Here is an 18403-nt window from a genome sequence, read left to right as displayed (position 1 = left end):
AAATAGGAATACGGGTAAGCTACTACAAACAGCATAGTGAACGCATTATTGTGGCCAAGATAGATACGAAGCCCACACCTACTACAGAAGTACAAGTTTATATGCCAACTAGGTCTGAAGACGACGAAGAAATTGATGAAATAAAAGAAATTGATGAAATAAAAGAAATTATTCAGATAGTGAAGGTTGACGAAAATTTAATAGTAATGGGTGACTGGAATTCGGTAGTACGAAAAGGGAGAGAAGGAAACGTGGCGAATACGGATTGGGGCTAGGAAATGAAAGAGGAAGCTGCCTGGTAGAATTTTGCGCTGAGCACAACTTAATCATAGCTAACACTTGGTTGAAGAATCATAAAAGAAGATTGCAGACATGGAAGAAGCCTGGAGATACTGAAAGGTTTCAAATAGATTATATAATGATAAGACAGAAATTTAGGAACCAGGTTTTAAATTGTAAGACATTTCCAGGGGTCAGATGTGGACTGACCACAATCTATTGGTTATGAACTGTTGATTAAAACTGAAGAAACTGCAGAAAGGTGGGAATTTAAGGAGATGGAACCTGGATAAACTGACTAAACCAGAAGTTTTACAGATTTAGGGAGAGCATAAGGGAACAATTGACAGGAATGGGGGAAAGAAATACAGTAGAAGAAGAATGGGTAGCTTTGAGGGACGAAGTAGTGAAGGAAGCAGAGGAGCAACAAGGTAAAACGACGAGGGCTAGTAGAAATCCTTGGATAACAAAAGAAATATTGAATTTAATTGATGAAAGGAGAAAATATAAGAATGCAGTAAATGAAGCAGGCAAAAAGGAATACAAACGTCTCAAAAATGATATCGACAGGAAGAGCAAAATGGCTAAGCAGAGATGGCTAGAGGACAAATGTAAGGATATAGAGGTACATCTCACTAGGGGTAAGATACATAATGCCTACAGGAAAATTAGTGAGACCTTTGGAGGAAAGAGAACTACTTGTATGAATACAAGAGCTCAGATGGAAACCCAGTTCTAAGCAAAGAAGGGAAAGCAGAAAGGTGGAAGGAGTATATAGAGGGTCTATACAAGGGCGACGTACTTGACAATATCATGGAAATGGTAGAGGATGAAGACGAAATGGGAGATATGATACTGCTTGAAGAGTTTGACAGTACTGAAAGACCTGAGCCGAAACAAGGCCCCAGGAGTAGACAACATTCCATTAGAACTGACAGCCTTGGGAGAGCCAGTCCTGACGAAACTACCGTCTGGTGAGCAAAATGTGAGAGAGACGAAATATCCTCAGACTTCAAGAAGAATACGATAATTCCAATCCCGAAGAAAGCAGGTGTTGACAGATGTGAAGATTACCGAACTATAGTAAGTCACGGCTGCAAAATACTAACTAACTCTTTACAGACGAAAAGAAAAACTGGTAGGAGTCGACCTCGGGGATGATCAGTTTTGATTCCGTATAAATCTCTTAACACGTGAGGCAATACTGACCCTACGACGTATATTAAAGATAGATTAAGGAAAGGCAAACCTACGTTTCTAGCATTTGTAGACTTAGAGAAAGCTGTTGACAATGTTGACTGGATTACACTCAAATTCTGAAGGTCGCAGGGGTGAAATACAGGGAGCGAAATGCTATTTACATTGATGAAATCTTCTCGGGTTATCAGCCGAGTGGTGGCGTCGTCTTGTCGCAACGTTTCGATGAGTTTCGTACCCATCATCTTCTGGCGAAGTGTCGGGATGCTGTGTTCCACCTATCTATATAGTTGCTAGACCGTTGTCCGTCTCTGTAGGCCGGCCAATCACGCTTCTCCGGAAGGGAGTGCCGCGTCAGTGGTGGGGGAACCCGTCGCGGCCGGTGGTGGGGGGCCGCGGTGCGGCCCTGGCGTCGAGGCCCGGTGGCTATCCATTCTGTCTGCGGGCGCCGCTGCCTTCCGATCGGAGCGTTCCTGACGTATCATGTCAAGTGTGGGGTTCCACGCTGCGCTAACCTGAAATCCGCTGTCTCTGTTTACTAAATTGTTGTGCAGACGAATCTCCACTGCCTCTTTGAAGATGGAGTCCCAGAAACCGTTGGCGCTACACAGCTTCTTCGTGTTTTCGAATTCGAAGGTGTGTCCCTCGGTAATGCTGTGTTCTGCTACCGCGGACTTGTTAGTCTGTCCCAGTCGTACGTTTCTGATGTGTTCAGCACAGCGCTGGGAGATACATCGTTGTCTGCCCGATGTATTCCATCCCACATTCGCACCCAATACTGTAGATTCCTGGCGTCTGTAAGCCCAGGTGGTTCTTGGTTGAGCCAAGAATATCTTTAACTTTCCGCGGTGCGTGAAAGATGGTCGTTATTTAGTGCTTCTTTAATATTCTCGCGATCTTGGCTGTCGCCGGTCCGGCAAACGGCAGGAAAGCTACACGTTTTTCTTCGTCTTCTACTGGTGTCTCCTCCCGCCTCTTGTCCGCACGCAAGGCCCGTCCTATTTGTGTCTCGGTGTAGCCGTTCTTACGGAAAGTTTCCCGTAGATGTGCTAGCTCACGCGGCAAACTATCACTGTCACAGATGGACCTGGCTCTTTGTACTAAGGTGGTTAGTACCGAGTTACGTTGTGCCGGATGGTGGCAGCTCCGAGCATTCAGATATAAATCCGTGTGCGTCTTCTTCCTGTAAACCGAGTGTCCCAACGTACCGTCCGGATTTTTCTTGATCAAAATATCCAAGAAGGGGAGGCAAATGCGGACGGTACGTTGGGACACTCGGTTTACAGGAAGAAGACGCACACGGATTTATATCTGAATGCTCGGAGCTGCCACCATCCGGCACAACGTAACTCGGTACTAACCACCTTAGTACAAAGAGCTAGGTCCATCTGTGACAGTGAGAGTTTGCCGCGTGAGCTAGCACATCTACGGGAAACTTTCCGTAAGAACGGCTACACCGAGACACAAATAGGACGGGCCTTGCGTGCGGACAAGAGGCGGGAGGAGACACCAGTAGAAGACGAAGAAAAACGTGTAGCTTTCCTGCCGTTTGCCGGACCGGCGACAGCCAAGATCGCGAGAATATTAAAGAAGCACTAAATAACGACCATCTTTCACGCACCGCGGAAAGTTAAAGATATTCTTGGCTCAACCAAGGACCACCTGGGCTTACAGACGCCAGGAATCTACAGTATTGGGTGCGAATGTGGGATGGAATACATCGGGCAGACAACGATGTATCTCCCAGCGCTGTGCTGAACACATCAGAAACGTACGACTGGGACAGACTAACAAGTCCGCGGTAGCAGAACACAGCATTACCGAGGGACACACCTTCGAATTCGAAAACACGAAGAAGCTGTGTAGCGCCAACGGTTTCTGGGACTCCATCTTCAAAGAGGCAGTGGAGATTCGTCTGCACAACAATTTAGTAAACAGAGACAGCGGATTTCAGGTTAGCGCAGCGTGGAACCCCACACTTGACATGATACGTCAGGAACGCTCCGATCGGAAGGCAGCGGCGCCCGCAGACAGAATGGATAGCCACCGGGCCTCGACGCCAGGGCCGCACCGCGGCCCCCCACCACCGGCCGCGACGGGTTCCCCCACCACTGACGCGGCACTCCCTTCCGGAGAAGCGTGATTGGCCGGCCTACAGAGACGGACAACGGTCTAGCAACTATATAGATAGGTGGAACACAGCATCCCGACACTTCGCCAGAAGATGATGGGTACGAAACTCATCGAAACGTTGCGACAAGACGACGCCACCACTCGGCTGATAACCCGAGAAGATTTCATCAATGGAATACGCCGAGAAAGACTGCAATCGCATATGCTATTTACAATTTGTACAGAAACTAGATGGCTGGGGCACGAAAGGGAAGTAGTGATTGGGAAGGGAGTGAGAGGGTTGTAGCCTCTCCCTGATGTTATTCAATCTGTATATTGAGCAAGCGGTAAAGGAAACAAAAGAAAAATTCGGAGTAGGTATTAAAATTCATGGAGAAGTAAAAACTTTGAGGTTCGCCGATGACATTGTAATTCTGTCAGAGACAGCGAAGTACTTGGAAGAGTAGTTGAACGGAATGGACAGTGTGTTGACAGGATTTAAGATGATCATCAACAAAAGCAAAACGAGGATAATGGAATGTAGTTTAAGTCGGGTGATGCTGATAGAATTAGATTAGGAAATGGGACACTTAAAGTAGTAAAAGAGTTTTGCTATTTGGGGGGCAAAATAACTGATGGTCGAAGTATAGAGGACATAAAATGTAGACTGGCAATGGTAAGGAAAGCGTTTCTGAAGAAGAGAAATTTGTTAACATCGAGTATAGATTTAAGTGTCAGGAAGTCATATCTGAAAGGATTTGTATGGAGTGTAGCCATGTATGGAAGTGAAACATGGACGATAAATAGTTTGGACAAGAAGAGAATAGAAGCTTTCGAAATGTGGTGCTACAGAAGAATGCTCAAGATTAGGTGGGTAGATCACATAAATAATGAGGTATGAATAGGATTGGGAAGAAAAGTTTGTGGCACAACTTGACTAGAAGAATGACATGTTCTGAGGCATCGAGGGATCTCCAATTTGGTAATGGAGGGCAGCGTGGAGGTTAAAAATCGTGGAGAGAGACCAAGAGATAAATACACTAAGTAGATTCAGAGGGATGTATGTTGCAGTAGGTACTGGGAGACGAAGCTTGTACAAGATATAGCTGCATGGAGAGCTGCATTAAACCTGTTTCAAGACTGAAGACCACAACAACCAGATTTTAATTGTGAGCCAATTACCAACTAGCTATAAAGATACTCGGAAACTTCAAAAATTTTAACTTCATTTTACTGTAATTTTGACGAATGTAATTTCCGTCCATCACAGCTCAACTAAACAAAATATCAATTTCTAATGATTTCAGTCACAACCGTCTACGCTGCCGGCCTGGGTGGCGAAGCGGTTCTAGGCGCTTCAGTCTGGAACCGCGCGACCGCTACGGTCGGTGGTTCGAATCTTGCCTCGGGCATGGATGTGTGATGTCCTTAGGTTAGTTAGGTTTAATTAGTTTTAAGTTCTAGGGGACTGATGACCTCAGATGTTAAGTCCCATAGTGCTCAGTCATTTTTTGGACCGACTATGCTGACCTTATGAGGTGACACCATCTCTCGTAAACGGAACTGTTAGGTGGCGTGGACCAAATATAGAGCGTCTTCGCACCTGAAGGTCGCTTCGCTATTGCATGACCTCAACGCGATACAGTGTGTTCAGAATATTGCGGATTAAAATTGTGTTGTAAAATAGACTACATAGGTCTTAATACCGTCTATTAGATTAAAATCGGATACATCAACGTTACAGGGCCCTGCATATATCGCCTAACTGACCAACCGATAACAACTTGAATGTATAAACGCTTTGACAGAGAGAAACATTCCTTGTCGGCATGTCAGGCGAGTAGGATCACCCGACAGCTGACTCCATCACCACTATGCCCAATGACTTATGTCCTGCTTAGCGCTGTCACACTAACCTCCTGACGAAAGTTGAAGGGATTAAATGCTGTTCTAATATACATGGAAGAGTGTGAAGCGGACGAAACTTTAAAGACCGCAGTCATTTTTATACGACATATCATGCGAGGAGTATAGCAAAGAGCGAAGCACTTTTTTTTTATTGAATCCATAGTGGTTTCGTGTGGCACTTTGAGGATAAAAGCACGACGTCCTACTTCTGCTTTTGTATTTTATTTCGTGTACTTATCTCAAATGAAATGTAAAAATCGAAATATCGACATTCAATGAACGTTAATTCGTAAACTATACATGCTTCATTCTTATTAGTGTTAACGTCCAGCGTATGTCCAAGCCTCATGCTATGAAGACCAATGTTTTTTATTTACAGCCATGGCAATTGCTAAAGTCGTAATTTTTTACATGTCAGTTGTACTTATTAGATGATTTTCGCCACCACCACGTGTAGCCGTTGTTCGAATTTGGATCGAGTGTCTAGAACTTACATTAATAACGTTTACATGAAAATTTTTTGTTTTATATATGTTGCTTTAGCGTGAGGCATTTGAGTGAACTATAAATCATGCTGCAGGTTTCAGGAATCGATTAACAGAGGGGTTATGGGACCAAACGGCGAGGTTATCAGTCCCACGATACTGAAGTGAGTCACAGAAATAAGATGGTCTGCTAAAAGTGAACGGATCCATTCAGTGGAGTGAAATTACAAAATAATGATCAGTAAACACACACAGTGAAGTCATGAAAGGTGAGACCAAAGCTAGAAACTGGAAAAAGGAGGGGCAGTCTTGGGGTCACAGACTGAAGACTAAGGGAAGTTCGAAACGTAACCACCCTGCCCTGCTTCAAGACTGAAGTAGAACCTTATATCTCGGAATGAAAACCACTTTCACCGAGGAAACTGAGGACCAGGTCAACCATCCATGGATCGTCTGCTAATGTTAAGTTTAAGGAATTGGGAAGACCATACTTGACACGAAGAACCGAAAGGACATTCCATCAGTATGTGAGATACCGTCAGTCTGGCTCCACAATCACATTGTGGCGGTGGGTCGTTACGTAGGAGGAAACAATGGGCGATCCGGGTACGATTAATGCGTAAAGCGTAAACGGCATGAAACAGAGGAGTAGAAGGGCTTGATTGTGTGCAGTTTATTACTATGAGCAGTAGCGCTCGAGGTGGCATTCCACTTTCAGGCAAAAAGAGATTTGACGTAGATCTGCATATCCGCAGCTGGCTTCATGAAAGGAAATGGGAGGCAATTATCTGCTTCTTTAGCCAAACGGTTAGCCAGATCATTCCCTGGGATGCCCACACGACTTGGGACCCAGAGAAAGAAGTCTGAACAGACGGCACGCTCAAGGGCAGAGAGAAGGTAGCAGAGCCCGAAGGGTGACGACATAGCACGGTCGATAGCCTGCAGGCCGCTCGTGGAGTCTGAACACAGGTTTCAGGAATCATTCTAGCTGACAATTGTGGGGATACTACTGCAATGAATTTCAGGTCCTCTTAACATCTGCCAGTCGCTAGTGATCTAAGTAGCTAGCAGTCTTTTCTCGCAGCTTACAGATTCTTATGACTATTTTTTTCGTTATGAATGGTTTGATGATTTTCAGCAGTTCGACAATGCATGATTCACACTTTCTTCAAGAAGTACGAAATCGGATCCCAGCTGCTTGAGTAACAAAAGTGGGTTAATTTTTGTGCTTACTTTAGCCACTTCTTTGCTCATAGCTTTTACTCCGCATTTTTGGCCTTATTGCCTCTAAAACAGCAAGGACAAGCTCTCTTTACTGCTGTGTAAAACCAAGCGGAACAAACAACATAATTAACTTAAGATTAATCACAACAATAGGGCGGCGCTGTACTGGATTAGTAGATTACCACGAGACTGGTCGGTCGGCCTATAAATTTGTGCATTTGTAGGGGTCTCAGGTGAACTTACCTCCGACGGAAGTCATGAAGACTACCTGGCCCGGCTTCAGCCGGCCCAGTTCGAACAGACAAGTGTGAGCTACCACGAAGTTGAGGCCTAAGGCGAGGCCGTTGCGTAGGCTCACGTGGTCGTCCAGCCTGTAACAGTATTTCCGCGGTACGTGGAGGCTGCGCCGGAATAGGCCAGCATGCATTCGCAAGCAAAGAACCCTGTCTCCCTCCTGGAACGAAAGAACATCACTCTTCACTTGTGTCAATGCTTTTATTTTCCAAACACAGGGACCACTTCGTTTCCTACCTGCAGATCATGGACGTTGGCTCCTATACGCGCAATTATACCAGTACATTCGCTTCCCATAATAACGGGAAAGTCTTGGTTTCTAATTATGCCCAAACGTAAATAATTATCCGTGAAATTGAGTCCATGGTAAAAAGCTGCTAATTCGATGTGGTCGTCCTGAAGCTTTGTAGGCACTGGAGTGTCCTCAACCTGGAAGCACATTAAGACAATGATCTGTCAGTGATAAGTTATTTGCACATATCAACCTGGTTATTAATGTTGAAGCTAGGATCTAAAACTACAGTAGTCAAAATGTACGCAATGTCTACAGCCTAAATGGACGAGACGTCAGAATGGCATACTTTTCATGTCCGACACAATCCATGGGAACTAGCAGTCAAAATGTTTACAGTTTATGAATTGGCCCCATGGAAGTAGTTTTCTAAGGCTTCAGATGGGAAAGTGCAACCTAAAAACACGGCCAGTTCCTGAATTACCTCCAATATGCGGCAACACGGGAATTGAGGGTCCACCCTAATAGGAAACTCTTGTTATTTTTTCCCAGACTAGTTTCCGCAACAAATGCCGCCATCATCAGTGGGTTCTTTTAATTCTTATTTGCTGTACGTCACAACAGTTTTGAGATTTTTATCACTGTTTGCGGTAAACAGTGACAAAGATCTTAAAACCTTGCTGCAACATAGTAAAGAAACCATTGATGGCGATATTTGTTGCTGAACCTAGTTTGAGAAATAAATATAAGTGTTCTGCACCAAGGTGGGTCCACATTTCCAAAATTATTGTTTTGTATAAAAACACGGACTAATGGAAGGGTTCCAAAATAAAATTGTTCCAATTCGCGATTTGTTTGAAGACGAATATGGAAATAATTGGAATGAGTTCTGACACGCAACCAGCTGAAATTGTCCATGCGGTTATTTCATTCGGATCGTATTACGTCTAAAACGGACAATATTCAAGCTTGGGGAAAGTTAACACAATGACATATCCTAAGATCAACACATGATGGAAAAAGATATCATTGCGACCACCACCCGGTGTGCAGAGAAGGACAATTCCTCAAAACCTGAAGAATGGTGACATTGCTCTAAAAAGAAAGCTATAGGGACACAATCTATGGGGCTCTTAGGTTTGTCTAAGAAGTGCAACGTGGTAACAATTTATTAAGAACCGTATAGAAAAATATTTCGTCAATCAGGTGTAAGAAGCTGGATTTGTGAGTGGATAGAGCGGCATCGGCCAGTGAAAATTAGTTAGTCGTAAGAAAATCTGTACTGACAGCGGTGGAGTAACACGGCAGTAATTCAAACTGCATGCAAGTCAAATTTACAACAGTGAGAAACTGAAGAGCTCTGCATAAAGATACCATACCACGTAGTTTGTATTGAGCAATTTTAATAACCAACAGCCTCAGTTGCGCTGTCCACTATGGACAAACTGCAGTTACTTTTATTCTGAAGAAGGTTGGTTATCCAGCCTGAAACCTAGGTAAATTTAGGTAAACAGTGCAACTGAGGCTGTTGGTTATTAAAATTAATATTTATACAGTTGCTGACAGGGACGCGAAATGTTGAAAATATTTATGTTTAGCAAGCGTAGATGTCTGTTTTAGATGTACAAGCTAAAAACTAAATAAGGATATGTGCGACTGCGAGTAAATCATTCCCACTTTCGAAAACGATGAATGGAAGTAAGGAGTGCAGTAACAAAAAATGTGCAGCCTGTCCGACAGTAACCTGTATCATGTACGTCGAGGAATTGCTGTTTTACCTCGGGTGTTCCTCAACGCGTAGCTATTAGAACTAAACTAGGTTATAATGTACCCTTACATGCGAGTCATCAGAATCATCGAAGATGTGAAGAAAGTAAGATCTGTCAAAAGTACTCACTGCGACTTTATCGAAGTCACCATGCCCGTACAGAAGAACCGTTGTCGATGAAAACGCGGTGCTGGGTCCAGGCGTCTGAAAGTAAAAGAAATCTTTCTACTTCGGCAAAAAAAAATTGTCTTCATGGCCGTAAGCCGTACTTATATCAAAGAAAGATTTTTATTTTTGTACAATGTAGATATTCATCACACAAGGACTACACATATTTTGCAAACCACTTCCTGGCAATTACAGCTGTATATCTAAATGTGTGACAACAGTACAACCTAATACTTTCAAACTTTAGTTGATGCTTCATATAAAAAGGTTTATGGATTCTAACTAATTCTATCCTTCCCGTTTAGCATTATCTTTATTGTGTTTACGGATTTTAAACTGCCGGGTTTTCCGGGATGGAAATTTTGTTACTGGTATTTCTAACTGGTCATTCCAGTTACGTTCAGTACATTAATTTTCGTTATTGACACGATTAAATTCGTGAAGTTAGAAGAGATGCATAACTATAAAACTTTATTTACAGATGGTTGTAAAAAAGCAAGATTAGAGTTTAACGGCCAGTCTACGACTAGTCGGAACCCAATTCATTCTGGGGGAACCGAACCTCGTTATGTCCCTTTCAAAGAAACCGCCACGGCATTTTCATTCAGAGATAGAGGAAAACAGAAAACCAAGTATATGGCCAGGCGAGAGTTTGAGCGGCCGTTCTTCCGAATTGAGAATCCAATGCCTGCTATCCCATTATGTTTCCTCGATCCACTGCATGCGTTGTTGGGATCTGGAATCACAGCATTCACTACGCTGTCATTCCCTTCCAGGGGGTTATTTTGGGAAGCTACCTAAGGATCACAATAACACTCCCTTAAAATTTCTACTATTTACCTTTTACTACAGTACCGGGAAAGATATACCCGATGTCTTGACACCGTGTCTTGTCTGTCAACATTGGATGGTGTTTCTCAAATATTCGTTTCTACGTTTTTTCCATTATCCTAAGATCATATCAGGATTCCAGCTGCAACACTTTTAGTGATTTGCAGAGGTTATCTCAACTTCAAGTTAGAGGTTTAAAGATCTCACTGGATGCAACTTTTTTTAAGGAATGTGCTAATTGCAAAGAGGATTGCTGGAGAGTAAGTACTTCTGCTCTTTTGCTCTCAGAAGTGGAAATTTTTTTACATCGATTTTCATACATACTAAGAACGCTGAACCTGGCTGCGCAGTGCTGCGCCATGAAATATTCAGTTTATAAACCTGACTATCTTAATATAGTGCGCTATTTCATAAACGCTTTGAAATACTCAACATGTTGGCGCACGATCTATGTCTTCAAATTCTACAAGAAATACTGCTGAAAAACAGCAAATACTTTCTGAGGATTAATGGATAACAGCGAAATGGTACTTCTTGGCTACTGAAGTCACAATAGCTATGTTATGTAATAGCCCACTGGTTGCATTTCTGACAGTTATACAATGGATGATCACAACATGCACTCAAATGCGTTGCTGCTGCGCTGCGGGCTGTTACGAAGGCCTACGCTGCAGAACGTACAGAAGAAAATCAGTCATGTCAATATTCTGTTTCCTCTTAGCTTGCTTACGTATTACTTCAGGCCACATTATGTCACAGATGAGAGTCTACGTCCAGTATCTCTAGGTTTAACTCTACGAATTTTGCACAGAGATTCAATTTTAGCTGTTTACCACGCAACCGACAACTGTTACACTTGTTTCAGATTGTTAGATGAGTTTTGCTATTTGGGCACCAAAATAACTGAGGGCCGAGGTAGAGGAGATAAAAAATTGGCTGGCTATAGTACTACAAGCATTTCTGAAAAATTAGTTGTTAACATCGAACATAAATTTAAGTGTTGGGAATGTGGCTCTGTACGGGGGAGAATAGAAGCTTCTGGAAAGCTGTTCTGCAGAAGAACGCTTAAGATTATAGTGGGAGAGAACCAAATTGATGAACAGGTACTGTGACGAAATGAGAAATTTTGTAACAACTTGGGATCGGTTGGTAGGACACATTGAGATATCAAAGCACTGGTAATTTGGTACTGTGGGAAATGGGAGAGGTAGAAGTTGTAGGGAGACCAAGAGATGAATACGGTAAGAAGGTTAAAATTTACGTACATGGTGACAATTTTTGAACTGTAAGAAATAAAATCGTAACTTCTGAACGGTTTACGTTAGGACTTTCAAACTGCACGGTTTGCCGCGGGCATGAGGGGAATTAGTATGGTTTGGCTTAGCAACGAAGCCCACTTTTATTTGGATGGGTTCCTCACAAAGCGAAATTGGCACATTTGGGGGACAGAATCCACATTTCGCGATAGAGACGTGTCTTAACCCTTAACGGGTGACTGTGTGGCGTGCAATGTTCAGTCACGGAATAATCGCTGCAATATTACTTGATGGTACGGTGACTACCGAACGGTACGTGAAGGTTTTGGAAGATTTCATCCCCGTTATCCAAAGTGACCCTGAAATTGACAATATGTGGTTCATGCAAGAAGGAGCTCGAAGAAATCTAAGCAGGAGAGTGATTTCCTGAAGGAACACCTTGGGAACCGCATTCTGGCTCTGGGGACCTAGAGGCTTCTAGCATGGGCCTCTGTTGGCCAACACTGTCTCCTGGTTGTGGGGCTATGTTAAAGACAAGGTGTACATCAATAACCCCAAAACCGCTGCTGAGCTGAAAACCTCCGTTCAAGAGGTCAACAGCATCTATGTTTTGACACTTCAGGGATCATGCAGAATTTCGCTCCTCGTCTGCCCCACAACATCGCCAATGATAAAAGCCATATCAAACATATCAATCTATATTCGAATACCTGTAGTGACGTTTACATGTTGAATAAAGTGTGTGCACACCATCGTTTCTAACTAATTTACTTTTTTTTGATACAGTTCAATAATTGTCACCTCTTTTGTTTCTACAGTTATTTCATGATAATTCTTGTACAGATTGAAGTATTGTGGAGAGCTATATTTAACAATTCTTAGTGCTGGAGACTACATCTGATGATCACAGGGACCACACTTATCTTACCACGGTCGGTGCTGTGTACTGCATGGGAGTGGAATCCATTGCGTATGATGCACCTGTTGGAAAAAAACTTCGTTAATGAGTGTTGCAAAAAACAGATCTTAAGCCCCGAAAACTATTTTAGATTCATTAGGCACGTAGAGATCCGGTTAACTAATAAAATTATCACGAGAATTAAGATTAAATAGATAAAGTTTCACTATTTAGTAAGTTTATATGCCGAGAGTGTTGCGTGTCAGTTAAGTAACTGTTTCATCTTTACAATTAAAAACTGATCCGTTACTGCAGCACTGGTTTAATTTTTTCACTATTTTTTTATGCGTGAACTTTTGCAACAAATTCAGTGAATTGTTCGATTTTAATGACCACGGACACGCCTAAAAGTAAGAAGCAGCCAATATGCATCAGTTGCTAGAATATTAAGTACTGGTAAACTGCGAAGGAGAAAGTTCCGAAACAAGACAAAATGTAACTAAAGCTGGCAGATATAACGGAACACTCCTGGTGATTTACTAATCCAGTTCTTCGTTCACTACATAAACGACATGTCTTCGCTGATTAAGTATACACTTACTAAGAGCATAGCTATGTCTGCTGCTATTACCCTCCTACACTTTGATCAATAGTTGCATTACATTTCCCGCAAAAGTAATTTTTTTCTGAGCGTGGCAGTGATATTTGAAACCAACCGTTTTATATGCAATTAACCCAATTTCATTTCGCTGTGCGCTAACAACAGCAACATTGAAAAAGAAGTCTTGGCAGCTTCATACAACTAAATGCTCGCCCCAGCAACACTACACGGAAATGGCTTTATATTACAATTTGTCAGCGTATCACGACCCTACACTCAACGCGAAAATTTCTACATCTTATGGTGTTATCTCTTAGAATATCCTCTCCCCATAGTCACGCCTCTATGTAAGAGGTTTTTGTTGTGTGAATTCTACACCCTGCATCATAGTAAAAAGCTCAAATTATCGATACAAAAACAGAAGGTATGGGCTCAATGTGTATGCGTTCCGGCATTCGACCGAGCCCGCGATAGAGAACAGAAAATACAAATATACTGTATTCCACTCAAAGGGTAAACTACCGTACAATCATAGATAAGGTTTAACCACAACCCACTGTAGGTTTAGTCCTCGTACCAGCACACTAGTACGTTAAAGCGTAACGAAATAGGAATGTCTAAAAACATGAGCATCACTCGTCACGAGATCTATGTATAAGTGACATGAACGCTTACGAGCTAAGGAATGGAGGAATGTTTTAGAAGAAAAAGCTGTAAACATGCCTAATCGACTACTGATACCCAAAATGGCTGTAAAGACACGCAAGAAAATTACTTCAAAATACCCCTTTTTCTGCTGGTGGTCTTTATTAGCACCTGGAAGTCAGGGTGCTTTGGTCGGATTATCGTCAATCTGTGTGTAATGGGGGTTGATAGTATGGACCTGACCTTAAATCAGTAACAGTGGGGTGCGTTTTCCTTAGTCACCACTGTACTTTACTATGACGTCATTGCACATTACCGGTAATGGCCGAGTGCAGTAACATCATGAGTGATTAGTAATTTTTTTTAGTTTAGTAATGCTTTGCAGTCCAAGTAACGTTGTCAGCCTTGTACGCAGGATTCGTTACTTAGGTTTTTCGTTTAACTCCTCAAACATATGCACTACCTAGTGTCTGCCTGTTTATACAGCCGCAGTAATTATTCGTAAGACGACATTAACGTAACGCCGTTTTTACGGGAAAAATGTGCGTATGTACAATGACGACCTCCTCATGAAATAGCGTTTCTGTCATCAGGACACAATGATATTGTCTACAATAAAAGCATCAAGAACATAAGTATTACTACGCAATCCACACATTATTGTATCACCTTCCATGACAGCCATCCGTATAGTCGCAGCGAACGCTCGGTCGTAACAGCGGAGAATAACCTCAGCACTGGGTGGAATAAGGCAAGGCGGAACAGCGTAGCATGGAGGCCCTCTTTCTATTGGCAGGCGCTACGTCACGTGACCAAAGACCACAACTCGTTGTTCGCCTGAAGGAAAAACAGCTAGCCAGAATTAAGAAAATGTTCGTCCAACGTAGAAGCGTTCTAGCATTGAAGCCTTTCCGTAAACCGCCTACAATAGCATGACATGCTTTCCGCGTGTAGACAAATTGCAGTTTCCTGTATTCGGCGAGTTAAAATCTCCAAGCTTCTTCGAAAGAGACAATTTAATAAGCTCACCTTCTTAGTAAGCAAATAGCATTTAATTAATTAATTGCACTCACCCATACAGGAAGAAGTGCGCGGTGATACCTTCACCTTTTTTCGCCCACATTTCAATGTCGAATTATTAATTCACTCGATTTAATATTTGCAAAAAACTCATATTCGTTTTCGACAAGGGGCCAGAACCCACGACCTTCGTTTTATAAACAATCAGTTATGGAAGATCAATCTCATTTTCTAACAGTAGTTTTTTCTAAATTCAATTTATTCAAGCCGGCCGCGGTGGTCTAGCGGTTCTAGACGCGCAGTCCGGAACCGCGCGACTGCTATGGTCGCAGGTTCGAATCCTGCCTCGGGCATGGATGTCCTTAGGTTAGTTAGGTTTAAGTAGTTCTAAGTTCTAGGGGACTGATGACCACAGTAGTTAAGTCCCATAGTGCTCAGAGCCATTTGAACCATTTAGCCAATTTATTCAATTTGTTGGATGTGAGGTCCGCCAGTTATGCAAAACACCGTTTTTTCTCAGCACCCAAATATGTTTCGGCACCACTGTGGCATCATCAGTGGGTTTACGTTTTTATTTATTTTATAATGTGAACATTTTTGTTAAATTATTATAAAATTATGTGCATCTTTAGTTCAAACAATAGACCGTTTCTTTTTGTAAATACCTCTACATTTGGTGTGCATGAATTTTCTGGATCACTTGTGAGTTAATTACTATAGATAGCTTGTCATCTTACGTTTTCTAAGACGTAAGTAAGAACGAATATAGGCGCGAAAACATCGCGACAAACTGGATTACATTATAGAAGATAGGTTAACTCCCAGCAAAAATCTTTCTCATCGACATCGTTTGGTTGCGGATGACAAGCTGCCGCAATGAAAAACGCTCACTCACACTAATAAGCCAGAAGAGGGTGGAAAAGCGTCGTGTAAACAATCTCTTAGTAGACCTGCTGCATTTTTAAGTGCTCTGCCAAAAATCGCAGTCTTTGATTAGCTTTTCCCCAGAACATTATCTATGTGATCGCTCCAATTTAAGTTACTCGTAATTGTGATCCTTAGATTCTGCCTACTATTTTCTACGAAACTAGTGAAGAATACGATGCGATTCGGCTGCTATAACCATTCCCTCAACAAGGCTACTATTCGTCAGCACAAAATAACCGCTATTGCAGCTATGGCGTCGTAAAATAACGCGTATTTTAACTATCAGTGTGTTAGACGGAAACCCTCTTGTTATAAATTCCTTCAGACATATTGGAATATCAGGCAACAGTGGATAAACAAGGGGAACGTAAATGTAAGAACAGAATGCGCAGCACATAAAACATTACGTGTTTGTCGTGTCACTTTCGTCGACTTCGCCAGCTATCAGTCAAACGATGAGTTTCCAACGTAACCTAGACTTCGTGTTACCATGAACGTTGGCGTCACTGCTCAAAGTAGAATGGTAGTATTACAGATGGGACGAGCGGAGACTCTTTTGCATGAAATTAGAACTGTATATTAATACCTTTAGCTGCTGATGGACGTTGACATATATCAACGAGGACAGGTGAAAATGTGTGCCCTGACCGGGACTCGAACCCAGGATCTCCTGCTTACATGGCAGACGCTCTATCCAGCTGAGCCACCGAGGGCACAGAGGATAGCGCGACTGCAGGGACTATCTCGCGCACGCCTCCCGCGTGACCCACATTCTCACCCTGTATGTCCACACACTACATTCGTAGTGTCCCTACCCAACACACTCATTACTGGTGGAAGACATTCTTACCAAGTCCCGGTGGCTCAGATGGATAGAGCGTCTGCTATGTAAGCAGGGGATTCCGGGTTCGAATCCCGGTCGGGGCACACATTTTCTCCTGTTCCTGTTGATACATATCAACGCCCGTCAGCAGCTGAAGGTATTAATACATAATTCTAATTTCGTTCTAGGCGGCTGCCGGTCATCAATGGTGTCTGTTCTTTCAGACATGTCTGAAGGAACAGACACCGCATCCATATAAGTATATCCTTTGCATTAAGTCAGAATAGCAGTTGGGTACCTTGAAGGGTCTCTAAAAAATATTCAGGTGTGTGTGAAATCTTATGGGACTTAACTGCTAAGGTCCTCAGTCCCTAAGCTTACATACTACTTAACCTAAATTATCCTAAGGACAGACACACACACACACACGCATGCCCGAGGGAGGACTCGAACCTCCGCCGGAACCAGTCGCACAGTCCATGACTGCAGCGCCGTAGACCGCTCGGCTAATCCCGCGAAGTGTCTCTGATTCTAGTAAAACGTTGTCAAAGTTCTATTACTTCAAGAGAACGTTTGCAGTCCTCTTGTTTCACAAAAGCCTTGTAGCTGCATTATTCAGCTGCGTGCTGGATTCCCGCTGTCGGCTGCTGAGTCAGCTCCTCGTTTGCAGGCCCAGGCGAAGAGTGAGTGACCTCCAGCTCTGACGCGCTGCCGGCTCGGCTATGGTATAGTAAGAATGGTCTCGTACTAGCTGCTGGATTGTGCTCCATCCCATTCCGAATTCTACGTTGACCCTTGGTGACCCATCGGAGAGGTGGCGTTGTCGGGAGTCGCGTGGCCGGTGGATTTCCTTCCTTCCTATCCGCCATGTATGTTTCAGCACCCGGAGGTGCTTAAGTGTTGAACTGGAACGTGGACCTCATACGACCCTGCTGCCAGTTTTCGTGCTGAAGTTCGATGTTGTTGGAAGACAGACAGCTTCTCCGTCGGTAACTGTAGGTGGCGAACAGTATGAAGTTCATCAAGCGAAGACCGTCATCTCAGGTACATCTTCGGTTGGTTCTGGAGTATCTAGGACGTAGATTCTCTACAGTATTGTATTCATGGAATCAAGTGCTGTTACTGTGAACACCATTGATCGCAATGATTAAAGTCTTGAGAGCTAGAGATTTCGAGTATTTAAAAAGAGCTAACGTGAGGCTATGACGCGATGCTCGTTCTGGAATGTCTGCATATGTCCTCCTTATTCTGCTATAATCGCTTAACATGCTCTTAACTGCTGTGCAGGTTCTCTGATAATGCGTGTCACGTGTCCGCTGGTTTTTGGTTTCCCGTCCCGTGCTGTTTTCTGCTGATCCCGTCCTCTCTCTCGTCGCGGTGTTGTGACACATTTACGACATACACTTATTCCCTGGTTCTGTCTCTGCCTCTACTGTGGCCACACTTTGCTTGTTGCAAGGTGTGTGTGACGAGGGCCTCCCGCCGGTTAGACCGCTCGCCTGGTGCAAGTCTGTCGATTTGACGCCACTACGGCGACTTGCGCGTCGATGGGGATGAAATGATGATGATTACGACAACACAGCACCCAGTCCATGAGCGGAAAGAATCTCCGACCCAGACGGGAATGGAACCCGGGCCCTTGCGATTGACATTCTGTCGCGCTGACCACTCAGCTACCGGGGGCGGACGTTGCAAGGTGAATTAGTTTTAATAAAATTTCTAGTTTTCAAGCCCT

At 43.3% G+C, this 18403-nt stretch overlaps 1 protein-coding gene and 2 non-coding genes across 4 annotated transcripts in view; 1 reads left to right on the top strand and 2 right to left on the bottom strand.

The window, feature by feature from the left end:
- Positions 1-14649, bottom strand: part of LOC126266902 (synaptic vesicle membrane protein VAT-1 homolog-like) — a 28421-nt gene extending 13772 nt beyond the window's left edge. The window contains exons 1-5 of one of the 2 annotated variants that reach the window (XM_049971573.1): positions 14568-14649; positions 12683-12735; positions 9629-9703; positions 7737-7928; positions 7449-7659 (exon numbers count right to left, since the gene is read on the bottom strand). In XM_049971573.1, the coding sequence (XP_049827530.1) occupies positions 7449-7659; positions 7737-7928; positions 9629-9703; positions 12683-12735; positions 14568-14583 (547 nt within the window). In that variant the 5' untranslated portion in view covers positions 14584-14649. The remainder of the gene's footprint in view (positions 1-7448; positions 7660-7736; positions 7929-9628; positions 9704-12682; positions 12736-14567) is intronic. The other variant, XM_049971574.1, reaches the window with a different exon arrangement.
- A 1835-nt stretch (positions 14650-16484) lies between these two features.
- On the bottom strand, positions 16485-16559 carry Trnat-ugu (transfer RNA threonine (anticodon UGU)). Its single transcript has one exon. It is a non-coding gene; the product is annotated as a tRNA-Thr (tRNA).
- Positions 16560-16698: 139 nt separating this feature from the next.
- Positions 16699-16772, top strand: Trnat-ugu (transfer RNA threonine (anticodon UGU)). Its single transcript has one exon. It is a non-coding gene; the product is annotated as a tRNA-Thr (tRNA).
- Positions 16773-18403: the final 1631 nt, after the last annotated feature.

Source organism: Schistocerca gregaria, chromosome 4 (genome assembly GCF_023897955.1).
Source record: "Schistocerca gregaria isolate iqSchGreg1 chromosome 4, iqSchGreg1.2, whole genome shotgun sequence".
Classification (NCBI taxonomy): Eukaryota; Metazoa; Arthropoda; class Insecta; order Orthoptera; family Acrididae; genus Schistocerca; species Schistocerca gregaria.
The sequence above is the reverse complement of the archived record's forward strand: the minus strand, read 5'-3'. Positions and strand labels throughout refer to the sequence as shown.